The 17,805-nt window shown below is 43.5% G+C and overlaps 4 protein-coding genes across 6 annotated transcripts in view; 3 read left to right on the forward strand and 1 right to left on the reverse strand.

The window, feature by feature from the left end:
• The first annotated feature begins 231 nt into the window (after positions 1–231).
• On the forward strand, positions 232–1,964 carry LOC147049149 (single-strand selective monofunctional uracil DNA glycosylase-like). The gene is made up of 2 exons (XM_085924412.1): positions 232–621; positions 951–1,964. Exons 1-2 carry the CDS (start codon positions 319–321, stop codon positions 1,515–1,517), a joined length of 870 nt encoding a protein of 289 aa, XP_085780538.1. The 5' UTR covers positions 232–318; the 3' UTR covers positions 1,518–1,964.
• A 251-nt stretch (positions 1,965–2,215) lies between these two features.
• On the forward strand, positions 2,216–8,025 carry LOC147049150 (calcium-binding and coiled-coil domain-containing protein 1-like). Its single transcript, XM_085925093.1, has 11 exons — positions 2,216–2,602; positions 2,877–3,069; positions 3,453–3,555; positions 3,634–3,851; positions 3,927–4,139; positions 4,199–4,351; positions 4,704–4,769; positions 4,862–5,116; positions 5,361–5,462; positions 5,584–5,651; positions 6,257–8,025. Exons 2-11 carry the CDS (start codon positions 2,929–2,931, stop codon positions 6,279–6,281), a joined length of 1,344 nt encoding a protein of 447 aa, XP_085781219.1. The 5' UTR covers positions 2,216–2,602; positions 2,877–2,928; the 3' UTR covers positions 6,282–8,025.
• The window catches only part of LOC147049151 (nuclear receptor subfamily 1 group D member 2-like), a 45,755-nt gene continuing 33,831 nt past the window's right edge, over positions 5,882–17,805 (forward strand). The window contains exon 1 of the mRNA XM_085925089.1: positions 5,882–6,184. The gene's annotated coding sequence lies outside the window, so the exon portion shown is untranslated. The remainder of the gene's footprint in view (positions 6,185–17,805) is intronic.
• The window catches only part of LOC147049152 (retinoic acid receptor gamma-A-like), a 28,318-nt gene continuing 17,863 nt past the window's right edge, over positions 7,351–17,805 (reverse strand). For all 3 annotated transcript variants that reach the window (XM_085925092.1, XM_085925090.1, XM_085925091.1), the window contains 6 exons: positions 11,045–11,193; positions 10,369–10,674; positions 10,093–10,269; positions 9,748–9,952; positions 9,515–9,673; positions 7,351–9,342 (listed from right to left, as the gene is read on the reverse strand). In XM_085925092.1, the coding sequence (XP_085781218.1) occupies positions 8,999–9,342; positions 9,515–9,673; positions 9,748–9,952; positions 10,093–10,269; positions 10,369–10,674; positions 11,045–11,193 (1,340 nt within the window). In that variant the 3' untranslated portion in view covers positions 7,351–8,998. The remainder of the gene's footprint in view (positions 9,343–9,514; positions 9,674–9,747; positions 9,953–10,092; positions 10,270–10,368; positions 10,675–11,044; positions 11,194–17,805) is intronic.

Here is a 17,805-nt window from a genome sequence, read left to right on the forward strand (position 1 = left end):
ATTATAAGCATTTAAATTCTAAACAATTAAATCCATTCAGAACACGCATCACTACTTATCACATGCCAACACTTTCTGGACATTTTAGGAAGGTTTCACACTACATTATTGGTATCCCTGAATTTCCATCAATTCATTTTCAAATAAATTGAGACGTTTTACCTGTACCTCACAGATGTACTACATATTCCAGACCAGAGGCAGCGGTAGAGCACTCGAGTGTGGCTTGTCCGTAAAACAAGACACACGCAAGAAGGACACAAAACCCAAACAAATGAAACAAACATCTTATAAATACCGCCTTAAAAAACAACAACCATGTTAAACGGCATTGCAGTGTTGCAACCTGATGGAAACGAGCAGGACTCGGAAGAAAAATTCGTATCGAAGTGGACCCCGGAACCCAACGCTACCCCTTCATGTAGGTTCCTGCAGCTCGAGCTGGAGCTCAACGTGCATCTCCGTGGGCTCAATTTCGGGGAACCCGTTCACTATGTGTACAACCCACTGGAGTATGCGTGGGAAACGCACCGGTGCTACGTCGAGAAGTACTGCCAGGCGGGACAGAGCTTCTTGTTTTTGGGCATGAATCCGGGACCGTTCGGGATGGCCCAGACGGGTGTGAGTTAGCTTTGAATTACCTTCTATCCATCCATTTTCAACAGCACTTTTCCTGTTCAGGGTCGCGGGGGTTAGTGGAACCTATCCCAGCTGACAACGGGCGTAAGGCAGAAAGTCTTAAAGTTGACTTCATAAGTCATCTTCGTTATACAAACATGGGAATAACTACACAACATTCATACGTAACTTTAATCTTGTGCCTCCCTCATAGAGTTGTCAGTTCTTCCCACAAAGTATTATCTGTTTTAGTTTTACATATTTGTCAGGTATTGAGTTAAAAAATTTAACTGTAAGGAAATAAAACACTGTTTCTCTATTTTATCCCTCAGGTTCCTTTTGGCGAAGTGAAGTCAGTCATTAACTGGTTGAAGATCACAGGGGCAGTCGGTCGCCCCGACAACGAGCATCCGAAACGCCGCATCAGCGGCCTGGCTTGCACTCAGAGCGAAGTGAGCGGCGCCCGCTTCTGGGGCTTCTTCCAAAAGTTGTGCGGCGAGCCTGCTGCTTTCTTCCGTCACTGTTTTGTGCACAACCTTTGCCCCCTCATTTTCATGAGCAGCAGCGGGAAGAACCTGACCCCCCCTGAGCTCGATATCGGTGAGCGCAAGGAGCTCCTGCGCTTATGTGACATTGCCCTGTGCCAAGCCGTGGAAGCCCTGGGTGTCTCCATGGTGATAGGTGTGGGCAGGGTGGCGGAACAGCGGGCACGCCGCGCTCTTGCCGCAGCTGGTATGGACGTGCGAGTGGAGGGCATCATGCATCCTTCCCCCAGGAACCCTTTGGCCAATAAAGGCTGGGAGAGTGTGGCTAAAGCTAAGCTAGCACAACTAGGCATCCTCCCTTTACTTTGCAACGACACAAGGCCAGAATCCTCTCACACTCAAGAGACTTTATAGCAGGCAAATCCATCCACTGATTTTTTTATATTGCATGTCCTCATTAGGGTGGTAGGTGAACTGGATTTTATCATTGCTAATTTTGTGTGAGAGTACAAATAGAGTTCACAAGTGTATGCTCAGGGTTGTTGAAGATGTTTTGTTACAGGCTGTACTGTATTGTATGCTGATTTATGTACATTTCCATTGTATTAATATACAATGATTTTTTTATTCATTTGACCAATTCTGTATCTTTAAATGTCTGTATTTGTTACAAATATAATGGTTAGTGTATTTTGTTTATTTATATCCATTATGATTGATCAGGTCTTTCACTGCTGCCTTGTAATGCCACACATTACACTTCCATGTATTATATATTGTTATTGCAATTTAGAAAACAACATTCAAATGTAGGTGAAAAATCCACAATAAATTAAAAGGTCAAATTAAATTATTCACTGTTCAATTCATGATAATAAGTGTGTCAATTTATTGTGCTTTTGTATTTGAATGTCTTGGAAGTCTGCCCTTTAAAATCAAAACAAGAGCATGAACACGTCTTTATTCCATGACTGACTGCCAATAGGTCAAACTCGACACCAAATCAATAAAGACCAGATGATGTCACAAAGTACAAACATATCACCCCACTATTAACTGCAGGGCTGCTGGGTGATAGGCCTGGTCCTGAGGTTCACTACAATAGTGAAAACACAAAGATTATTGGAAGTATATATGATTTGTCATTAGGATATGAATCTGTCATAAATAACCCAGGCACTTTTCCTGGTAAGCTTCGGCAACTGCCAAGAAATGAAAGACGAGAGTAAACAAGTCACAGCATCGGATTATGTGTCCAGAAACAGTACCCAGTCGCCTTTACTGAGGGTGAACTACATTTCCTATGATCCTTTGGCGTGACTGTCTTCAGACTGGACCGAGTTAACTGAAGTCAGTGTAATGATGAGGGTGAATTACATTTCCCATGATCCTTTGGCGCGACTGTCCTCAGACTGCACCGAGTCAACTCAAGTCAGTGTGATGATGGAAGCACAGCTGTGAAGTGTGAACGTCTTACGAACTACGTTTTTTTTCCCCAGGTAGGACTTTTAAACGAAATTACAATTCTTACTATGATAAATAAATAGTCGAAAGCTTTTATGACTGCTATCCTAACTGTACTTGAAGAGCTGTACTATACTTGTTTTGCGTATTTACATATGGTAACTAAATGTTAAATTTGATATCTATTTGTCTGTCTGTCCAAAGTGAAAAAAAAGCAGTATAGTAAAAGAATAAACATGTTGTTTATAAACACGAGATGGGAGGCCATGCTGTATTGCCCAACAGTGTTCCTCTCAAATGTCTGCTCAGCTGTCCTTCTCCTGTTGCCGGATCAGCGTGTGCCTTCATCCTAGTCACAGTCATGGAGAAACAATATCCACAGTCCTCGGTGGTGTTTCGAAATGTGGGTCAACGTTACTTCCCCCAAACCAGAGTCGAGTGTCACTACAGCGTGACTTCAACCCATCAGTGGAGCAGCAGTGACTGGATTGGAATCTTCAAGGTTTTGTTATAGCGACGAGTGCATATTTAAAATGCCACGGATTACATTTTTGATGTCCTATTTGGGTTTTCCTTTGTAGTTGTTGTTCCTGTCAGAAGCCTGAATGTGTTACTGGAACAGTTGATTTGTTTTATTATGATGATTTATTTTATTAGATTATATTTTATTATTTATATGTATGAGTGATTTATTTTCTTTATCATGGGTAAATGAGGCACTTAAAATAATGGCAGGTGTGTGCTGAATGCCATTTAATATGCGTTTAAATATGATTATTTTTATACAGCCCACCAGGTGTGTAGACTTTTTATACCTTCTGTATTGTTTGCCATTTGATGTGTAGGTGTACCTAACCTTGGTGGTCTTGTTCCTCCATACTGTAGGTGGAATGGACGTCACTTAGCGAGTACCACACATACGCCTGGTCCCTTGTCCCCGAAGGCTACGCCGAAGGAAGTGCTGTTGACTGCTGTGCACTTTTTCCAGGTAAACATCAAGCACTGAAAAGATTTTCTCGGGAAGTTTTGCAAAAGTGAGTAAAGAAATTTTGTTGTTTTTTGACAGCTTTCTACCTGCCTCGACCCAGTCCGGTGGAGTACCGGTTCGTCTACGTCGACAAGATGGGGAAAGTTTGCGCCCAAAGCCGACCCTTCACCTTCTGTGCCCCCAAACCTCTGGATGAGTTGGAGACCTTGAGTGAAGAGCGAAATGAGGAAGAAGGAGGAGGCTATGATGATGAGGAGGAGCTGCTCCTCGTAGTCCCCAGAGCTCAGCTGCTCCAGGTGGGAAAAAGAAGCTGCCCTGCGTTCACTTTTGTGTGTCATTTGAATTTGCTTAAGATTATTTGCTCTCCACAGAATGAGCTAGACAAGTGCTTGAGGGAGAAAGCAGAGTTGCAGCAGGCTGTGCAGGAGGCCAAACTGGAAATAGAGGAGGAGAGGAGGAGCAACATAAAAGCCAAGGTGCAATGGGAGAGCGAAAGGAATGCTTTGAAGGAGGAGCTAGACCAGCTCTGTCAAAACCTGACACATAAATGTGACGCCTTGAAGAAGGTGGAAGGACACCACAAAGTAAGTCCTAACACAGATCATGTTTGATGGTTGATTAATTCTCATGTGCTGCTTTGCAGGATGTGAAAAGCAGTGAGGAGAATCTCATCTCGGAACTGAGTCAACTCACGGCTGAACAAGCACACATTCAGCAACAAATGAAAGACTTGGAAGATGAAGTCAAGGTGGTGACTGATAGAGAGAAAGAGACAAAAGTGAAGATGGAAAGGCAAGTTTTGAAAACTCATGTAGATGCTTGGACAGCGAAGCTCCGCAGAGTCACAGTTCAGTTTTGGTGCCAGATCTCTTGCTAAATAGGAAAGTTGTAATTGGTGCCTTGACTGAGAGGCTAAGATTATTGTGTGATAGTCATAAATTAATTAAAATGAACAAAACAGGTTTGGAGGCAGTGTATGAAAGCCTCATCTCCTCTCTTAGCTCCTCAGTACGGCAGTAATATAATTTGTTCTTTGTAAAGGATAAAGAATATATTTCTAGCCTACGCGCCTTTGAAATTTCTAATTATATGTTAGCACTAAGGTAGCTTTGTGTGTGATCACACTTTGACACTTCCCCTGCAGGCAGGAGGAGGTACTGATGAAACTATCAGCTCAGATAAAAAATGTCGAAGAAAAGAGAAAGTTGCTGCAGGTCTGTAAAGTCCTCCAACCATAGACATCACGTCAAACGTCTTTTGGTTGTCATCGCAATAAAGTTCATCTCCCTGTCTTTCTTCCCCGCAGGCAGAACATGAAACTTCGCAGGCAGAGGTCCACGGCCTGCAAGCTCGCCTGGAGGTGAGCGAGCGTTCCGCCGTGGGACTTCGCGATGAGCTGAGTGAGCTGGGCATCCGCCATGGCCTCACCCAAGCCGAGCTGCACCAAAGCCGACTGCAGGTGACCCAGCTGGACCTGCAGCTCTCTGAGGCGAAGCTTATTTTCAGGGAGGAGCGTGCCAACTGGGTCTTGGAGAGAGAAACTTTACGGAGTGCGGCGCAGGTAAAAATGTGACAATAGCACGTATCGGTCTGTATTAGTATTTTATTGTTTGTTTTAGTGTTACATTGTTTTAACCAGAAACATGAAAGCCGCACAGATGACCTCGGAGTGTAGTCTGGTCTTTTTTTTATTTTTATTTTTTTTAAAGCATTTTTGTTTTTACTTCCTTGACAAAATGTATTTTTTCTTTCAATTTTAGTTTTTGTTATTTATTCACGTAATAACTTGGTGTGTGCATACGTAGACTTGCCAACAGAAAATAGAGGACCTGAGAATTAAATTGCAAAGAGCGGAAGAGCGACTGCTGGAGAAGGAGTTACTGCCGTTTTGGAGAGAGAATGACAGTGTGAGTTTACACATGCATGCACACACATACTTTTTAATAGTCGCTGGCTCATTACCACGAATCAAATAAGAACTTGCTGAGCAGATCTCCCCTTGAATTTTTTACTTGTTGGCCCAATCAGAAGCAGACTGACAGTGGCAAGAAACAAGTGATGCAGGCCGTGGACCGCCGCATTGAGGACCCTTTCAGGTGACCTTTCCACCACTTAAACCAGGGGTCCCCAACCACCGGGTCTGGGTCACTTGGTACCGGGCCGCCAAGCCGCACAGAAAAAATAAAAATAAAAAAATAAACAAATAAATAAAAAAATAAACAAATAAATAAATAAATAAATAAATAAATAAATTATATATATATATATATATATATATATATATATATATATATATATATATATATATATATATATATATATATATATATATATATATATATATATATATATGTCAAGACACGTGACATGTTACCCCAGTCAAGCTTTACTTTGAAAAATATAAAAAAATTCTATAATATTTCCCAATTACATCCGTCGGTGCATCTGTGTCTCTTGACACAGGTTAATTAAGTCAAGACGTTCGTCCCGGTCACGTGACAGGTCACCCTAGTAAATCCCACGAAGCTTGCAAAAATGAGCAAGAAACAGTTGTTTGGAAATTTTCTTCGGAAAAGGGAAAAAGTCCAATGAGGATACGGAAAAAGAAGAGGCTACGACTTCGAAAAAGGTTGGGGACCACTGACTTAAACAACACACTTGCATGAACACTGCTTTTCATTCCAAATGTTTCCCTCTGCAGTGAATCGGCGAGCTTCATGTGGTGACGCAAAGAACTGTAAACTTGTAAGGCTAAAATTAAAGGAAGGGTAAATTGAGAATGGATTATTTTTCAAACAAGTTCTATATCACATAAGTGCCAATGTTGGGTGCGCTTTACTCTCCCTTTAAGCGTGTCTAGTGGATTGTGCACATTGTTGCAGTGATTCCCAAACTGTATTGAGACAAGGCATGCATTTCACATTAAAAAAAAAGATCTCACGGCAGTTAAAAATAAACGTCTAACCATTTATACATACACAATTACTCGCATATACAGATATACAATTTCCTGTATCCAGTTATAATTCAACAGCCGACCTAAGATTGACCAGTAGGTGGCGGCAATGTTCCTTAGCCCATGTCGAATGCGTCTAATCAGGTCTGCACACCAAATATATTGCACTAACTATACAACTATAAGTGAATCTTATAAAATGAATAGAACTATTATGTATGAATGGCAACATGTGGATTCACAGGTTAACTGTACCTTCTGCCATCTACCACAAGAACATATATGAAAGAACTTCAGATACATTATTGTCAAATTGTGCTTTTATGAATGAAAGGGAAATCATAGTTTTATTGTGCTGCAACAGTGGGAGTCACTGCCTTCTAGCATTCATTAATGAATGTAGATGTTGAACCTTTTTCAATTTTCCAGCTGTGAAAGATTCAAATGTGAAAAGGAGACTTTTGCTTGAGTAGATTTGTGTTAGCACGTGTTTAAAAACTGGATTTAAGTCTGTGACAAAAAGGTTTGCATGGCTCTTGTGTGTAACTTTAGTCGAAGCTAAAACGTCTTGTTGAGCAACTTGACACTTTCATTTACGGCTCACATTTCATTGTCAGGATTCAAGTATGACACTTTACACTTCTGAGTTTAGCGCACCACATAGATTGCTGTCGGCATATTCGGAATGGCTGCTTTTAAGTCACTGTAATATAACAAAATGCATTCTGTGTGTCTGGTGAATGTGATGGTTTTAACTTGCTATTTGTATTAACAGATGACTTTATGGTTGATCAAGTATATGAAAGTGATGACAAAATAAATACAGCTGCAAGCCGACAGGTGTGAAAACACAAAGGGCCTTTTATCAAAAATATAGCCAAAATAACAAGCAAACCAAAGAAGCAAACTACATATAGATTTAATACCAAGAGAAAAAATTGAGCCCATTCATGAGATGTTTAAAAATCTCCACATGGAGATAACGGAGAAGGTCGATGATTATTTAAAAAAAGAGAGACAATGAGATGGTTTGAGCTTCAAAAGTCATCATTAAATATTCTCTGCATATAACAATACAAAAAATGTCACAATCGTCAAGGTGATGGAATTTAAATGAGCCACATTGTTTTGAGTTGTCTGAATTTATACTTTTTAGTATGGATGTCGCCGTCAACCTTGCAGGCGACTTTTGTTTTATTGCACTGGCTCAAGTTCAGGAAAAAGACAAAAGAAATGACTTTATTGCCCCTGGAGGATCTTGCTGCTGCTGTTGCGGGTCTTATTCCGTGACATTTAACAATGCAAACAAAAACATTGAACTGAGTTTGTTCAAAGTGAAGTAACATTCGTCTTAAGCCTCCTGACATTTTTAATACTTTGACATTCTGTACATTCAGGCCATACATAACTGCGACGGTATGATGAAACATTATTTGGCATCAGAAAAATAGCCACTGTGTTCTATGTATGCGTTTGTTAGCTGGAAAATAAAGATTTTAAAATAAACAGATGTTGACTGTAGATTGTTGCAGGGTTATAAAGTATGCAATTATTTTTTTCATACAGTTAAAAAAAAAAAACACACCTGAGGATTGCTATGATGTGAAAAGTTCATAATGGCTGCTGGGGCGTCTTTATGGCTTAACGGCGTCCTCTTCATTACGCAATGCAAGAGTACTGACCTGGAAAGGTGCCTGAACACTAAAATTTGATATGCTTAATGTCCAACTCAAGCCAAAGTTGTCCCATTAGTGAGCACAAAGAGCATACAAGTGTGAGGACCTGAAGATGGACATCAAAAAAGGCTTTTCCGTGCTTTTTTTCACGTCCAGTGATTGGAATCGACGTAAATTTAGCAGTGCCGATTCAATTCTTTATCCATTTTCAGTGGATGAGCAAATGAAATACAATTGATCTGGATTGGTCTGCTGTCTTCAACTGCTGGTTGTCAACTTTTCAGATTGGTTCAAACAAGATGCAACTTTGACAATGGAAGATGTTAACTGAGCAAATAAGAGAAAATATGCAACAAAATAACTGGAATCAAATCACTCATTCTGAATTCCCATCCCTAGAATCCCAAAGTCAATATTGCTTGTTTTCAGAAGACGTTGACCACCCTGGAAGACATTGAAAGTTGGAGACTTGCTCTCACATCGTCTCACTTAAGCGCATAAACGCACACGCCATGAAGAAATGAGACAAAGAGCTGAGACAATACATCATACAAGAAGAAAGTATAAGTAGCATTTCCTGTAACCCCCTAAAAAAAGAGATGTTTTCTATACAAGCGTAGCCCTTTTCCTGGGGAGGGGGGGGCATTCCTTGTGTGGCCCCCCCCTCCCGCCTCCTTCCTGTCACTGTGGACCACAATGAGTCGCTTGTTGAGTGCTTTTGCTTTGTCCCTCACTCCCTGTAAACTTTGCAATTCTTTTATAAGAGCCTGATGGTGTGAAGATGAGAATTCCACGGAAGGGAGTGTCCGTCCTACTGCGTTGTCCCGCTTTTCTTGTTTGTGCTGGTCGCCGCTGCAGCCGGCTCCCCCCACGGCTCGGCGTCACTGTCCGCCAGCCGTTCCCTGTCCTCATCCCAATAGTCGTCGTCGTCCTCCTCCTCTTCCTCCTCCACCGCCGACTCGTATGTGGATTTCTCCTCTTGCTTGATGGTCTGAACGACGGGTGGTGCAGGCGGCACAGCGGTGGCAGCCGGTGCGGGGCTTTCCGCCGAGTCGCTGCTGTCCTCAAAAGCGTCCGGGTTTTCCAGCATCTCCCTGATGAGCGGCGGCATGGGACCGGGGATCTCCATCTTCAGTGTGATGGCTCTCTCTGCACCTGAGTTGACAGACATGAATAGTTGACTTCCCATCTGCCACAGCAAATCACTACTTTTGTCTAAATGAAGCTCCTAATGTTGTCCCACTTTGTACAAATGTCCACAAAAATCTTTTCACTTCAAACCAAAGCAACGTTGTGCTCATCTGGATTACGCTGACGGCAAACCGACCTTTAGTGCTAATTCCTCGCAGGTCGGTGACTTTCATCAGCATGCGCGGGAACATGTGAGGCTTGTTGGGGCGTCGGCGGCGTGTGTAAATCTTCAGCGCTTCCAGCAGCGGCTCCTGCAGCTTGTCCACCTTCCCGGGTTCCTCCAGGTCCATACGGTCTGACAAACGAGACAGCGTAAAAATCTCGCCAAAGGGAGGCGAAGAGATACAAACAAGATGCGGCTTGCCGCACCTCCGCAGATGAGGCAGATGGCGCTGAGGAGTCCCGTCTCGGTGTCGTCCATCTCCAAAGGCAGCAGCTGCCCGGCGAAGGCGAACACCAGGTCTGTGAGCGGACCGAACCCGGCGTTATGCATCTGGGTTCTGTTGAGGGTCAGGCCATCCGAGAAGGTCATGGTATCTTGCTCCGGGGTGTAGCGCGTGCATATCCTCAGCATCTGAAGATGCCCCCCCCAAAAAAAATTGACACTTGAGGAGGGTTGCTAGCGGCTGTTCACATTTTTATGTTTTTGTGATTGTAATTTAAGCTGCGTGGCGAATGAGGCAGCATGGGTGTGTCGTGTATGTACAACAGTACCAGGATGTCCAGACAAGCAGACTTGAGGAGGGTGATCTGGTCGGCGATGGTTAGCGTAGTGAAGCCTGGTAGTCGCTTGGCAAACTCCACAATCTTGATGATGCACTTGGTGGACAACTCGCTGAACTTGTCCCACAAGCCCAAGTCCAGCTGGACTCTGTGGTCAGAACTCGAGTTCTGGGAGAGACAGACAAAAGAGGTGCAGGTGTCGCTAAGGTCAGGTCTGGTTTTCCCCGCTTTCTCAGCGTCGCATTGTCATCGTTACGCGACACTCACTGTGGTGTATTTGCCCAGCTGGCACAGCGACGGAAATGTCTCCTGGTGGGCTTTGCTGACTTTGTTGACCAGCTCCTCGAGCTCGCCGCTCAGCTCGTAGTTCTCGGGCAGCACCACCTCCTCCTTCACGTCCTTTTTCTTCTTGTTGCGGTCATTACGCACCGCTTCTTTGGACATGCCCACTTCAAAGCACTTTTGCAGCCGGCAGTACTGGCAGCGATTACGGGTCACCTTGTTGATCTGGCAGTTCTTGTCTCGGTGGCACGTGTACACCATGTTCTTTTGAATGCTGCGCCGGAAAAAACCCTGAAACACAAAAATGCGCATTGATTAAATCAGCGGGGTTGTGACTAAATCTTTATTATAGTGTCTATATACAAGTTATAAGATGGCACCTTGCAAAGGGATACAAATCTTTGAGGTGCTACATTTAGCCTGGGATTTAGTTTCAATTAATGAAGAGTATTCATCATGTATATTTTTCCCTTTGCTGATATGCTAAATGATTTATAATTTGTGATCAAACTAAGATAAGATCCTAATTTTCTTATGTATATTATATGCCTTGGCTCAATCAAGGTTGAGTGTTAAATATGCTTTTGACCGAATGTTGTACTAGCAAGACCACAATAGAGGGCAGCAGACTGCTTTGTTTTCCCCCAATGAGCGCTCGTACCTTGCAGCCCTCACAGGAGCTGACCCCGTAGTGGTATCCAGACGACTTGTCTTGGCACACGAAGCAAGGTTTGTAGACACGAGGAGGCGGCGGCGGAGAAGGCGAGCTGGGCACCATCTCCTCGGAGCTGGTGCTCTGGGTCTCCACGGCTGCAGGCGCAAGAAGCAGCATTGAAGTCATTTGTTGATGCTGACAGTCAGACAAGCCGCGTTTGACAGCGTGTGGTCAGTGCTGGGGCCAGAAGGCCAACTCAAAAGCAATGATTCTTAAGAGAAAAAGGAGGAGGGAGGCGTGTGATTGACAGGGACGTAAAGAAGCTACAATTAGCTGATGGCCAGATGGCCCCGCTGATAAAACGCTGATTGGCAGCTGAGATTTGATTGGCTTCTCCATTTACTGACCAACAGGGGTGGGGGGCGGCATTCCTGTTGACTTTTTCTGGAGTTTTGTGAGCGTTTGTGTTCACAAGCTCACATTTTTACGTGAAAGGCCATCCAATGCCCATATAGCTCGAAGGCCCATGTGAACAAACAAAAGCTGGAAGTTTACGAGGCTCAGCCCCTGTCCTCGCTCTCTGAGGGGAAACTGTATGATGACATTTGTGAAGACCATGTTGAAAAAAAATGACAACAACCAGGAAGATAAAGAGCAATGTCAAAACAAAGCAATGCAACGCTCCTCTTCAGTAAAAAGTACAAGAAGCCACATTGACCCCCGTCCACGTTTGGAGGTGACAACTGAAGAAGCAGATTGTCTGGAACATGCCTTTCAACTTTCACCTTCACTCACCCCAACTTCACCTTCCTCTACCCATTCCCACCAGCACCCCCACCCCCTTGTTTCCTGGCCCTAAATTCCTCAGTGCAGGCAGGACGGAGTTTAATAGTTGCCCAGGCTTACAAGCGGCCCTATAAAGGTTGTGTCTGGGATGGGAAGGAGGCCCCCGGCCAGGCTGACGACCCCTTTATTGGCATCCAGTCACCTTGGGCAGCTATTCACACATCCAGCTCTATCCTCGCATCCCTTCCTAGTAAAAATTAAAGAATCCGGGGTCAGAACCCCCCCCCCCCCCCCCCCAAAGTCAATGCCCCTCTTGTCACCTTCACCGAGCCCAACCAAATGTGGCCCACCCCCCACCCAGCAGCAACAACCCTAAAATGAACCCAGCGGCCTGTCATTAACAAGAGTGGTAAGGTTTCAAAACGCAAGAGAGGTAAAGCACAAAGGAATAATCCAATAAAAACAAAAGAAAGGAGAAAGAAAGAGAAGGAAGGGAGGTGAGCGTGGGGACACAAACTTCCCACTGGACAAGAGCTTCAATCAAAGCTCCACCATTTAACTTTGACCTTGGCTCAAGAGGGTCATGACTAACTACTTGCCCAGCAGGCACTTTAAAAGTTCAATGTGTGTGCAAGTGGCATTTAACAATTCACCCTTATGTCGGACAATTACAATTGTTTGATACCAAATGACTTTATTTGTAAAAAGAGAAGGAAGGGCGAGAATTGTAGATGCTTAATGTAAAAAAATTCTGCTCTGGTTAAACTACTTTACACCCACCAGCCTCAAAATTATGAATACAGTACTTTAATTCTAATAAAAGAGCTATTCTGAATGTTCTGAAGTGCCACCGCAGCAACCAAAATGAGCACGCCGCCATTTTTTCTTCAAACGCTGGTGATGTAACATGTTTTCTCGCAGTTGTGAGACAAATCTAAAATCTCAGCGACAGCCTTCCTGTGGACTTTGCATGTCCTCATCCTGCTCTCACATGCATATTTGATCAACTGAAAACTTTTTATTGTCAATTGAACTACTTGCGTATGATCACTCAAGCCATAGTAGAAAGATAAAAGTAAGAATAGACTGTAGCTCAATATATTCGTAAAAAGTATGTTGCAGTAAAACTACTGAAACAGGTACAATTTATTCCCAAAATAACTAAATTTAACGTTATCTCCACCTCTGCTCGTGACATATTTTGAATGGGATCTGTTCAAAATGAGTGTATTGCCTCCTAAGTGACCATACAAAGAATGCAACATACAAGAGCTTCAGCTGAGAATTTACAAAGATATTCTCCATGTGGTGTTGACTTTTGAGGTTTTAGAGATCAGGTGAGAGAGGATTGTGGGCGGAGCTAAAGTCGTAAGTCTATCTGTTGATATAGTAACAATGTTAAGAGTGTCTCAGAGGGAAGAAAATAGGCGCCGAGGTAGCGCATCTGGCGCCAGCCGACAGGTACTGACTGACGGTGTCTGAATGTGGTGAGAAAGGGCGAGTAGAAGGTAGAAAAGGAGGAAGGAGGGAGGGGAAGCTACCTGGCGTGACGAAAACAAGGAGAGGAGCCAAAAAGTGTCAGCGGGCTGTCAGCACCCTGAACTGCGCGTGGCCTCCGAGACTCTGCTTGAAGAAACAGCAGTCTAGTCTTAACCTGCAGTTCACCCCGCCGTGTGTCATAACATCTATCAGCGCACCTTTTGGAGAAGCCACGAGAGACGACAGAACTGGTGGGAATCGGCGTCCGCTTGCAGCGGGGCCATAACACACATGCACATTTTCGGAACATCCTGTCAGACTTTCTGTCACCTACATCAGCGTACAACTATTCAACCTCCACGTTTGTGTCTTGTTAACATCCCTTCCTTCCTCCCTTTCAGCCATGAGTTTTAATGTGCTATCAACACAGTCCAGTTTGGCCTCGTGGTCGACACCTCGTTCACTTTGGGGAAGCCGCCAGTTGGCCACGCTGTGTCTGCTCTCATCTGGCGTCAATACAGTTGGACTTGACCAATCTGCCAGTGTGTGCTTTTACGCCGACATTGAAGTTTTTTTTTTTTTTTATTGCTTGCGGGGGTGTCTGCGTGGACGACGTAGTGACATATGGCATGTAGCTTGACTTTGGCCCCGGGGGCTGCACACAGCATCACATTGGGGAGGTGTCGAGGGTTGTCCGCCGTGGAACCTTTAAACTGGAGTGTCTCTATTGTTGTCCAATTTGGAGCAAAATTTAAGTCCGTTCTTTTCTTTGGCTCCACGACTTCTTTTTACATTTGTATGACAAGTTAAGAATATTGTCAAGTGTGATGCATGACGTGAACTGACTTTAGCACTACTTCATATCCCTAAACACCGCGTCCATCACAAATCATCGAGGGCTGGGTGGTTCCGTATATCATATTTGCTTTATTACACTGTTTCGAACACCTGCATGACAGTTAAGAATGTTCAAATGACGCCGGAAGGCTTTTATGCTGACAAGAGTTGCAGGGGATTCATTCAATTTGAATTTTCCACTTCAAACTGTCAATCAAAAAAAACGTGTCCGGGGATGATTCATGACAAAGCGCAGCCAACAACAGCAATAGTAAAGCTCGTGTGATTATTATAATAATAATAATTCAAATGCAGCACTTTATCTGGCTCCACCTAATGTTCGACAGCACCCTGTGGAATGTGCGTGCACTTGTGAATATGTGAGTGAGTGTGTTGTGTGTGTTGGCCCGTGGGCGGGAGAGAGCAGCATCGCACATACGCACAAACACGCAGGCAAGAAGCAAACGTCTGCCTGGATTTGACTGCTTTCAATCGATTGTTGTTGTCATTGTCAAGTGCTTCCAATGACTTTGTTGTCGAGCGGTGTGAGGGGGAGGCTCCCACCAAATATGCTGAGTGAGTAATTACCACAACAGCAGGGAGGAGATGGGGGAGATGTGAGTGACAATCCCTTTCATCAGCTGTTCTAAGTTCAATACCAGAACCCCCTCCCCCCCCACCAACCCTCAGTAATAACCCTCTTCCCCCCTCTGTCCTCTCCTGCCTTCCTGCCCGGGCAGGAGGAGGAGCCCTTCCTGTCATTGGTAGCGCCTCTTAAAGGAAAGACTGTGAAAACTGGGCTGCTGTCCAGAAGACAGCTCCATAAAAAACAAAGCAGCAGACATTTAAAAAGGAGGTAGACACACACACACACACACACACACACACACACACACACACACACACACACACACACACACACACACACACACACACATTTGCACAAGCTCACCAGAAAGCCTGGACAAATACTTCAACTTGACAAGCTTCACACACTTGTGAACAACGCCCTTGGATTTCAGATGGACTCCACAAATGTGAACCATCAGCAATTTAGTGCTCTGATTGAGTTGAGCGTACCAAGACTGGCGTCGTTTTAGTTTCCCTTGACTAATGTGAGGAGGGGACGGATATTAGACAGCTTCGTCCAGCCAGTAGATCATCGGGTCTGCGATACACCCTTCATTTGCTGTAACACTCAATAAGGGACCTCACAAGATCTTCAAGGAATCAAATCACATTAAATGTTTGTCTCGTTCAAATATCTTTTCATTAAAAAAAAGGATGCAAATAATTTATAACTGTGTGTTTTTGTCAGTTTTATGCGGCCTGTGAAACACTTTCCATGATATTAGCTAAATGTTGTACCAAAATTTCAAATTGTCATCTGTAATAAATCATAGCGTTGAGATATTGCAAGCAATTTCTTGTTATGTTATTGGAGTAACCTAATAGTTTAACAAAATTATAATCATTGACTTCAGATTTCAATGTAAATTATTCATTTGTTGTGATGACGATGGCCGTCCAGGGTAAACTAAAACGCCAACGCGGTCCATGGAAAAATGCGTTTGTCGTCAATGGTTTAGAGACCATGTTTAATTTAAAATTGTCAAAATTCTCACAGTTAACACATTTAAAATGTATGTACTACTCACTGAAAACAAATGTATTATTGCGTTTAGTAGAGTGATCAATTAAGCTTTTACTTTGAAAAGGAATGACCAACAAGTTTGCCTATTTTCTTTAATGCTGACAAGTAACTCAATCGTAATTCTTTTTTTTTGCCCGTTTCCCGGATGCCCTGTTTCTAATTCATAGATTATTTGACAAACTAATTGACAGATTAATAACACTTCTGTTATCTGGAGCTCATCTTGACTTCTAAAATGTGTGATAAAACCAACACAGCAGGCAAAAGCACATTCAAGAGTCTTTCGCTGTAGCCTCCAAACGCAAACAAAAACTTCCTGAGTCATAAATGCGGGCCGGTGCACCTCACTTTGGAGATGTGGTGGTCCTGCGGCATTGTTAAAGTAGCACGGAGACGGGAGATGTCCCCCTTAAGGCCTGAAACGCAGAGATATAAGGAGTCAATGGGAGGGAGGGGGTCGCGGGGCTAATCCCAAAACCAAATTCATCCCTCTACTCCTCTTTCATGCCCCCACACGCCTGCTAATCTCTTAATTGAGGCCTTTTCTAATTATAATGGCTTCATTAAAAGCTGCGGGTTACACAAGACGAGGCGTGTAAACTGAGCCGTGCGCGAGGAGGACATCAGAGAGGCGGACCAACACACACTCCTGGATGGGGCCATGGGCCAAAGGGAGAGTGGACGCTCAAAAGCAGCCAAGAAACAAAACGTCACAGCGGAGACGCCGGCGTGCCATGACACACTTCGCGCTCCTTTTAATGCTCATTGACGGTGATACAAAAGGACGGCACAGAGGTGCTCAACTGACCCAAATGCGCCAAAACACAGGAAAGCGAGCAAAGCTTTCCAGACACTTCATTTGTAGCCAAGGTCCCATCGAGTTCTTTTTCACTTAACTCTGAGTATCCGCCGATACCCGATCCGATATCTCGGCAATGCATCAACAACTCAATCTAAAAAAGTAAAACAAAAAACGATCCAAAAATGGGCCGCCACTTGAGCGCTTGAGTCTTACTTCTTGGAGGAAGCTTCAGTCAGCCACAAATAAAAACATAAAATCCAATTTTAGGACAGAGTGGAATGTTAACCAACAGGTTGAGTAGTAAAATGAACATGAATGTTTTGTGGTGGAGGAAATGATGAGGATTTTTAAACAGAGGTGTAGTATTTGGGGGTTAATAAATTATTTAGCTGTAATCGTAGCACATCAATAGTTATTACATTAATATTAAACAAATGACTTTGAGCAATGTCATATAAAGTCCAGGCTTTATCAGCTGAGAATGACATTTTTTTGTGTTTTTGTTTTTGTAATGTTATGATATTGAAAAAGCTAGTTGGGCAAAATGCATTCAAATAGTGTCCCCCATCCATCTCTTGAGGAATCTATAAATTAAGAATAGCATTTCTTAAGAGATCATTATCAAGTAGTTAGTAAGAAAAACTAAGGAGTAATAATAAATATATGAATAAAATAAATAAATAAAATCCATAAAGTCAATAATGATTGATATTCAACAGCCTTTAGGTCTCCAAATTAAAATATTTGTAAACAAACAGTATTGCCTTCATCTGCATTACAAATAGATTTGAGCATAAAGGTATGAGAAATGAGTCACTCCCCTTTGCCTGTTTCCTCTTCAAATAGACTAACAGGTTAGTCTAGGTGTCAAAAAGAGAAAAGCACTTTTAGTTTCTTTTCTTGAATTAACATTTTCTACAATTTGGTTCTTGGGCTCTCAAAAGCCTTTTTGAAACCATTTGAATGAATGCGAAGTGTGTCTTTCAAGTTGGCATCTGGGGAAGCTCCCGAGCGAGTCGGGACAGGCCCGGGCCGTGGTGTTTGTCGAGCCGACTGCTCATTCGTCATCGTTAGCGCACACTGCCGACTTGACAGTCGGCGTCCGAATGAACACTGAAGATAAATAGACTCGGGGTGATCTGCCCGAGCCGTTTCGAGCCACTTGAGTGCAGCACACGGGCGGTGCTGGCCGGGTATCTGACTGGCACT

Source organism: Syngnathus leptorhynchus, chromosome 11, assembly GCF_054491065.1.
Source record: "Syngnathus leptorhynchus isolate UIUO chromosome 11, UIUO_Slep, whole genome shotgun sequence".
NCBI lineage: Eukaryota > Metazoa > Chordata > Actinopteri > Syngnathiformes > Syngnathidae > Syngnathus > Syngnathus leptorhynchus.

Coding starts and splice junctions, on each gene's coding strand:
- LOC147049150 (XM_085925093.1), top strand. CDS start 2,929: ATGGAGAAACAATATCCACAGTCCTCGGTGGTGTTTCGAAATGTGGGT. Junction 3,852..3,926: donor CCAGAGCTCAGCTGCTCCAG/GTGGGAAAAAGA, acceptor TGCTCTCCACAG/AATGAGCTAGACAAGTGCTT. Junction 4,352..4,703: donor AAGTGAAGATGGAAAGGCAA/GTTTTGAAAACT, acceptor CCCTGCAGGCAG/GAGGAGGTACTGATGAAACT.
- LOC147049149 (XM_085924412.1), top strand. CDS start 319: ATGTTAAACGGCATTGCAGTGTTGCAACCTGATGGAAACGAGCAGGAC. Junction 622..950: donor TCGGGATGGCCCAGACGGGT/GTGAGTTAGCTT, acceptor TTTATCCCTCAG/GTTCCTTTTGGCGAAGTGAA.